At 46.3% G+C, this 8,416-nt stretch overlaps 1 protein-coding gene across 1 annotated transcript in view; it reads right to left on the bottom strand.

Moving 5' to 3' along the window:
- LOC102250653 (transmembrane protein 225-like) overlaps positions 1-8,078 on the bottom strand; it is a 13,071-nt gene extending 4,993 nt beyond the window's left edge. Inside the window, 6 exon segments of the mRNA XM_014547290.1 lie at positions 3,344-3,435; positions 3,437-3,479; positions 4,280-4,426; positions 6,085-6,345; positions 6,840-6,912; positions 8,046-8,078. Of these exon segments, the coding sequence (XP_014402776.1) occupies positions 3,344-3,435; positions 3,437-3,479; positions 4,280-4,426; positions 6,085-6,345; positions 6,840-6,912; positions 8,046-8,078 (649 nt within the window).
- Between the last annotated feature and the right edge of the window lie 338 nt (positions 8,079-8,416).

An 8,416-nucleotide genomic window follows, 5' to 3' on the forward strand; every position in this document is an offset into this window, starting at 1 on the left:
AAAAAAAAAGTTCAATTCCCTAGTAAAATATAACAAGTCTAAATCAATGGGCTTAGATCCTGATTTTTAAAGTTTAAAAAGGAGTAGCAGAATAAATGCAAAAATTTAGGAAGGGAAGTTCAAAATTAGAAGTAAAAATTAATTAATAGAAAACAAACATCAAATATGAAGGTTCAATAAAGCTAAAAGCTGGTTCTTTGAAGACTAAAAGATGGTAAGCCTCTGACAAGATTTAAACAATAAACAAGCTTGGTCTGATGTTTATTAAAAAGATAAAAGATAAAAGATTCCATTCAACATGAAAACAGACCTCAAACTAGGCTATAAAGCAAGTCTCAATAATCCAAACATATTAGGATTATCTAGACCATGATCTCTCATCAAATTGAAATTAAGTTAAAATAATAAACACAGATACAATAAAAATTCTGTGCTTCAAAATTTTTTTAAATTTCAGGGATCAAAGAAGAAATCATAAGGAGAACTAGAAAATATTTGAAATATAACAACAAAAAATACTACACATTTAGAAGGGGAGCTGCAAATAAAGCAATTCTTAGAGGGGAATTCAAGTGAGTGTGTGTGTTTTGGAATTAAAGTTTAAGTGCCTACTCAGTTGGTTGGAGCTTCATCCATACACAAAAATTTTGTGGATTCAATTCCCAGTCAGGGCACATACCTAGGTTATGGGTTCAATCCCCAGTTGGATTGCATAAGGGAGGCAGCCAATTGATGCTTCTCTCTCACATCGATGTTTCTCTCCCTTCCTCTCTCTCTCTAAAATAAATAAAAACATATCCTTGGGTGAGGATTTAAAAGGAGAGAAAATGTCAAGTTCCAGCTCTAGTCAGGTTTTCTAAGTGGTGAGAGTGTCAGTCCACAGACTGAAGGTTCAATTTCAGTCAAGGGCACGTACTCGGTTGCAGGCTCAATTCCCACTCCTGTAGAGGCACATGCCGGACGCAACCAATCTGTGTCTCACTCACATGGAGATTTCTCCCTCTCCCTTTCACTCTCTCTAAAAACCAGTGGAAAAAATATCCTCTAGCCCGACTGGTGTGGCTTAGTGGTTGAGTGTCAACCTATGAACTGTGAGGTCAGTGTTCAATTCAGGTCAGGGCATGTGCCCTGGTTGCAGGCTCCATCCCCAGTAGCGGGCATGCAGGAGGAAGCTGATCAATGATTCTGTCTCATCACTGAAGTAACCCTTCCTCACTGAGATCAATAAAAATATTAAATACATATATGTATATATATTTTTAAATAATATCCTTGGAGGAAGATTAACATCTCTGAAATGAGGATGTATCTTATAAGCTATAGCATCTTAGAATTATACTTGGCATCAACTTTTCTTTCTCAGTGGTACATAAAATAAGGGTGTACATAAACAAGGGTGTACATAAACATTTAAGAAATATGGCTACCTCTTAAACTATATAGTGGAAATATGGGTGTGCAGTTTATTTTTAATCACTATTTAGTACTTATATCTTACAGTTATATTATAAACTAGAGTCCCGGTGCATGAGGGGTCATCCCTCAGTCTGGCCTACACCCTCTTCAATCCGGGACCCCTTGGGGGATGTCCAACTGCAATACAGGACCTCTGACTCCTAACCGCTCAGCTGCTTGCCTGCCTGATCATCCCTAACCACTCTGCATGCCTGCCTGATGCCCCTAACCTCTCTGCCTGTCTGCCTGATCACCCCTAACTGCTTGCTGGGGAGCAGGGCCAGCCCTGCAAGGGGCCATCTGCCTACCTGATTGCCCCTAACTGCTGGCCTGCCTACCTGATCACCCCTAACTGCTGGCCTGCCTACCTGATCACCCCTAACTGCTGGCCTGCCTACCTGATCACCCCTAACTGCTGGCCTGCCTACCTGATCACCCCTAACTGCTGGCCTGCCTACCTGATCACCCCTAACTGCTGGCCTGCCTACCTGATCACCCCTAACTGCTGGCCTGCCTACCTGATCACCCCTAACTGCTGGCCTGCCTACCTGATCACCCCTAACTGCTGGCCTGCCTACCTGATCACCCCTAACTGCTGGCCTGCCTACCTGATCACCCCTAACTGCTGGCCTGCCTACCTGATCACCCCTAACCACTTGCTGGCAGGCCAGGGCCAGCCCGGGGAGGGGCCGTGGTGGTTCTGGTCTAACAGTTGTTATGGTCGTGATGCCATTGCATTCTCTGGCCTTTTGTTATATAGGATATTCTTTATTATATATTCAATGTATAATAAAATTGAGTTAAAATAGATTATAATCATGCCCTGGCTAGTATGGCTCAATTGGTTGAGCTTCATTCCATGCACCAAAATGTCACCAGTTTGATTCTCAGTTAGGGCACATGCCTGGGTTATGGGCTCAAACCCCAGTAGGGGGTGTGCAGGAGGCAGGCTATCGATGTGTCTCTCTCACATTGATGTTTCTCTTTCATTCTCTCTCTCTCTGCCTCTCCCTCCATCCCTTCATTTCCCTCCCCCCCCCTCTATCTCTCTGTCTCTCTCTCTCTCAAATCAATAAAAACACATTTTTAAAAATAGATTATAATCATGGGTCAGGTTAACATAGCAGGCAGAGATAATAGAGACAAAATTAGGACTATAAACCTAGATGGTCATGGTATGTAAAGATAAAGGGGGTAGGGTGAGGAATAGGATCTTAGATTTCAGGATAGAGATAGAGATAGGACTAGAAAGCCTTAGGAACCAGGATATTATGAATAAGGGAGAGTATGAAAATTTGGAAGAGTCTGATTCTCAAGTCAAGTAGGATAAGAATTGGAAAGGACAAGGATGGAAGGTAGGGTTGAAGCTCTAGAGCAGTGCTATCCAGTAGAACTTTCTATGACAATGGAAATTTCTGTATCTTTACCATCCAGCAAGGTAGCCACTAGACACCGAATAATGTGGTTATTGAATATTTGGAATGTGTCTAGTATGACTGAGGCACAGAATTTTTTTTTAATATATTTTATTGATTTTTCACAGAGAGGAAGGGAGAGAGATAGAGAGTTAGAAACATCGATGAGAGAGAAACATCGATCAGCGAGGCACAGAATTTTTAATGTTACTTCATTTTAATTAATTAAAGTTAAATAGCACATGTAGTTAGTGATTGCCGTTTTGAACAGCGCAGCTCTAGAGCAAGGCTCCTGAATCCAGATGTCTAGTATGACTGAGGCACGGAATTTTTAATGTTACTTCATTTTAATTAATTAAAGTTAAATAGCACATGTAGTTAGTGATTGCCGTTTTGAACAGCGCAGCTCTAGAGCAAGGCTCCTGAATCCAGACCGAGGGCAGGGAGAGGGGCACCAGTTCCAGGACACTCACCAGCCACTATGAACAGAAGGATACCAAAGCCCAGGACATAGTAAGGCCACTGCATGGAGAACTGGGGCGGGCGGGGCTGCATCCTCAGACTGAATCTCCAGGGCGTGCAGCAGCAAGGCCAGGAAAGCACAAGCCCCTGCAGGGTCACAGGGAAGTCCGTTTAATCTCCTCCTGCGGTTCTGCCTTCACTCCAGCCTTCCCTCAGACTTAATTAGACAGAGCCATGTGGCTCCTGCACGGAGGCTCCTTTCTCTTGCTGGCACACCTTGCCCTCTCAGAGCCAATAACTTCCACCCCACATACCTGTCTTGCCCTCTTTCCCAACTCATCTCAAAGCCCATGTGCCTCACCTCCCTAATCAGAAATCCTTTTCCTGGGTGCCCTCCGTGCTCATGACCTCAGCTGACTCAGCCTGGGCCCTCTGGGTGTGATGCTTTGGATGAAACTCAACCTGATTCTCCCACCATAAGCCTTCCAGCCCCTTCATCTCATGGCAGGGGAAGGCCTTGGTCAAACTTTTAATGTCAGAGGTTCCAAAGGACAGAGATAGTCCCTTCCATTCATTCATCTAAGAAACATTTATATTTTATTTATATCATATATTTCAATTACATTAGAATTCTATTCTAGACTCTAGGCCAGTCACTGGGATAGAGATTATGGTAAAAGGCCACCAGACAAATGACCCCAATCAATGTGGCAAGGACTATGCTAGCTGGAAGTATGAAGAACTGAAAAGCCCCAAAGAAAGGGGTCATAAATACTGAGGGGGCAGGTATGAGGGTGGGCTACTTCATAGAGAAGCCCACAAAAGAGAGGGGCCTTCAAATCCTCTCTCCTAACATCGCAGAGACCACTCCCCTCCCCCTTAACTCCCCCACCTGCCTTTGGAGCCCTCCCCAGACCCTCCTCATGGCCTGCCTGCCTGCTCCACACCTGTGAAGAAGCTGATGGAGGCTGATAAAAAAGTTTGCTTCCAGGTCCTTGGAAAGAGCTGAGATGCAAAAGACACCATGGTGAGGGTGGTGAGGAAAGACAAGACTACTGCAAACAGCAGGAAAACTCGGCCGAGGATGATGTAAACTGCAGGGGAGGGAGAGTGGGCAAGTGCTGGGCACCCTGACCCCAAAGGGCAGAGCCCACGAAGCCCCCCAGATCCTTGGCAGGAATGGCCCCTGGAGTTCCCCAATATGTGGTCTGGGACCAAGGTTCTGACCCTGCCACTTTGGCCCCAAGAATGCTCTGGCCCCATTTTGTTCCCCATGACATGGAAGTAAACAAACAAGAAAATTTAGATGGAAAAATGGTGGTTTTTAAAAACAACATAAAATATCCCGGCCAGGGTGGTTCAGTGGTTGAGCATCAACCCATGAACCAAGAGGTTACTGGTTCGATTCCCAGTCAAGGCACATACCCGGGCTGTGAGCTTGATCCCCAGAAGGGGCATGCAGAAGGCAGCTGATCGATGTTTCTCTCTCATTGATGTTTCTATCTCTCTATCCCACTCCCTTCCTAAAGTCATTTTAAAAAAAACAAACATATTAAAATAAAACCCTGGTGATAAAATTTGTTACACAAGGAAACATGAGGAATCACATCTGTATTGGTCAAACTGTACAAGTCACTGGTGGAAAGTCAAGATGTTCTGAACGCTGCAGGAAACCCCTATAATTATCCCGGTTAATAGAAGTAATGAAACAGACCCGAAAGAGCAGAGCCAGAGTCTTAAAGACAGGGTGTCTTATTCTCCTACTGTTGGCATGATTCAGACCCATGTTCAAATGAGTTTGTATCCATTCCTGAGCATGCAGAAATGGCCAGCTGGAGGTAGAACAAAGAGACAAAGGTATTGTTGAAGACCCAGAGTTCTAGAATCTACCCTTGGGTTAAAACAGTGCTTCTAAACCAGAGACAATTTCCACGCCGCCGCCCCCCCCTCCCCCATGGGAGATATTTGGCAATGCCAAGAAGTAATTTTGTTTGCCACAACTAATGCAGGGAGGGTTCTACTGGTATTATGTGGGTAGAAGAGGGGCAGGGGTGTTATTAACCCGTAAGAAACAGGGGAGCCCCCACATCAAAGATTACCCAACCACAAATGTCAGTAGTGCCAAGGTTGAGGAACCCTGGATCAAAGAGCTCACACAGTCTGGCCTTTCTTCCCCAAAGTGGCTCTTCTTTCCTAAAACCAGGAGATAATTCCTAGGTCTCCCAGAGTCGCCTCTTTTCCAAGACAGACACCATCATGAATTTTCCAAGTTCCTTATAAAACATTGTCTCAAGTGCCTCCTTGATAATGTGGTACCCAGGCCTGAGCACAGTATCTGCAGAGCTGCCACCCAGAGATGGACAGGTGTCTGGCCAAGGGCACAAGTGGAGGCTTTGCTCACCAGGCTGCTCCCCCGACTAGGAGTGGTGCCTAAAGGGTGCTGCCTGGATGGGCCAATGGCAGCCTGAGAGGTGGGAGAGCCTCACAGAGGAGGGTAGGATCCCGCCCCCCTTATCACATGTTGGGCCACTCTTTTCCCCAGAAATAAACTTTGTTGCTCCTGACACATTGGCTCCTGACTCTGGTGTCAGCCTGGCATTATTAACCCCCTCCCAGCCGCCTACTCTCCTTTAACCCCAAAGGAGTGGAGACTCAGAGAAAAATGCCCTTATTATTAAAGCCTGTCGTCTGCCACCCCCAGTTCCTGCAACGGCCCCATCTCTCCCCAGTCCCTGCCTCCATCCCTCCTTACTGGATAAGGGTCGAGGCTTCCAGCACTTGATATGAAAGCAGTTCTCAAACAGGCCACTGTAAAACACTTCACGGGACTCCTCATTCACAAGGCGCACCCAGAAGGGGAAGATGGTGACCAGCAGTATGAGCAGGTAGCCCGAAGCAGTCAAGGCGGGGGCTATGGCCCATGTGAAGCCCTTTATGTTTTTGTCCTCTAAAGTCAGTATCACCTGTGTAAGGGAAAAGTGAGGGCAAGAGGTGGGCGCACATACTCCCAATACTCATGTGGTACAAGGAGATAGCATCTAAGGAAATGCTAGCACATATGTGAGGCTCAGTGAATGCTGATTTCTTTGCCTCAATAAACTTAACAGTCTTACAGACCTCTTCAGTGAACCTAAAATAACATAGACCCTTTCTGCCACTGACTCACTAGATGATGACCTTAGGCATGTAGGGTCCCCTTTTCCACCTCTGTAAAATGAGGAGGGACAGTCTTACAGACCTCTTCAGTGGACCTAAAATAACATAGACCCTTTCTGCCACTGACTCAGTGGATGACCTTAGGCGTGTAGGGTCCCCTTTTCCACCTCTGTAAAATGAGGAGGTTGGACTACGCTGTCCGCAATCTCTCCTAGCTCTAAAGTTCTAACCATTCAATTGTTATTACCCACAGAAGAACCTCTCCAACGCCCTCTTCAGTCAGCTGTTTGCCTTTTGAGATTTCAGAATGAGGACCAGGGGGAGGTAAGACCAGGTCTGAAGTGCCCTTACTCAGTGACTGGCCCTTTTGCTTCAGGACACTGGGTTTAGATGGGAAGGGGTCCACCTGGCCAGGAGGAGCCACCTGCAGAAAAATGAGCAGATCATATGCACAGAGCAAGTTTTGCAAATAGTTTAAAAGTCTCAGAGACCTTCCTGAAGCCCCAGGTATCCTCTAGGCCTGGAGGTCAGGCCCTTAGTTAAGGATCCCTCCTATCTTCTCCTTGACCATCACCTGTCATTAAAGATGCCTTCTTTTGCCCTGCTGGTGTGGCTCCATGATTGAGCGTCATCGACCTATGAACCAGGAAGTCATAGTTAGATTCCCAGTCAGGGTACATGCCAGGGTTTCAGGCTCCATCCCCAGTGTGAGGTGTGCAAGTGGCAGATGATCAATGATTCTCTCTCATCGTTAATGTTTCTATCTCTCTCTCCCTTTCTCTCTGAAATCAATAGAAAATATTTTTTTAAAAAAAGATGCCTTCTTTTGAATGAGATGTAGACGATAAGAACTGGCTGGACTTGGCTTTAGAAGCCCTCGACTGTCATCCCTGCTCTATCACTTGCTATCTGTGTAACTTCGTGAAGCTTGCTGAAACTCTCGGGAGTTTGGGTCTCCCATTTGGAAGAGGGAGGATATAATGCCCAGTGGGTCACTGGGAGGGCCAAATGAAATACTGCGTACTGAAGGGTCAAGCACAGTGCTGGGACTCAAGTGCTTGGTTAAAGGGGAAGGGGATGGGCTTCTCCTAAAATTCAAATATTCCTGTTGAAAAAGGGGCTAGTGGCCATTCACAGTCTAAGGGAAAATGTATTCAACTAGTCTGCGTTCTTCTCTGCCTTTGCCAAGCCTGGCAACCCTGAGGAATGAGTTTTCCCCAAGGTGGAGAGGAACATGGGGAGGAAGGAGAGGAGTTGAGTAGGAGCTCGTGGTGCTGCAGGGAGGGCAGGCCTGGTCAGAATGTATCCAGATAGCACTGTGATGACCCTGCCCACTTGGTAGTGCAGAAGGGAGGCATCAGGAGGTGAGAGAGACACATGACAAGGGAGATGAGGGGCACCCTAAGACAACAGAACAGCTCTTCTTTCCAAGTCATGCCCATAGCCAGGCCTAGAGACTCCTGTATAAGCCAGGCAGTGCTTGGCAGCACCAAGGATTCAAGCTGTGCATGATGGCTACTGAAGACAGGGTCCTCGGAGTGAAGGTGCTGCTCTTACCTCTCTGCATCCTGTGCAAGCACCCTTGCTCATGCCCACGCATCAGGGCCTCTCCATGGTCCTCAATACAGACACCCCTCACTGCAGCTGGGACCAGGAGTGTCTTTGAGGCTTTGAGAACTGTTGATCACTATAGAAAACAAGTCTAGCCCTGACCAGTTTGGCTCAGTGGATAGAGTGTCGGCCTGAGGACTGAAGGATCCCAGGTTTGATTCTGGTCAAGGGCATGTACCTTGGTTGAGGGCACATCCCCAATAGGGGGTGTGCAGGAGGCAGCTGATCGATGTTTCTCTCTCATTGATGTTTCTAACTCTCTATCCCTCTCCCTTCCTCTCTGTAAAAAAAAATCAAAAAAATGTATTTTTTTTTAA

This window comes from Myotis brandtii, unplaced genomic scaffold (assembly GCF_000412655.1).
Source record: "Myotis brandtii unplaced genomic scaffold, ASM41265v1 scaffold470, whole genome shotgun sequence".
Taxonomy (NCBI): Eukaryota; Metazoa; Chordata; class Mammalia; order Chiroptera; family Vespertilionidae; genus Myotis; species Myotis brandtii.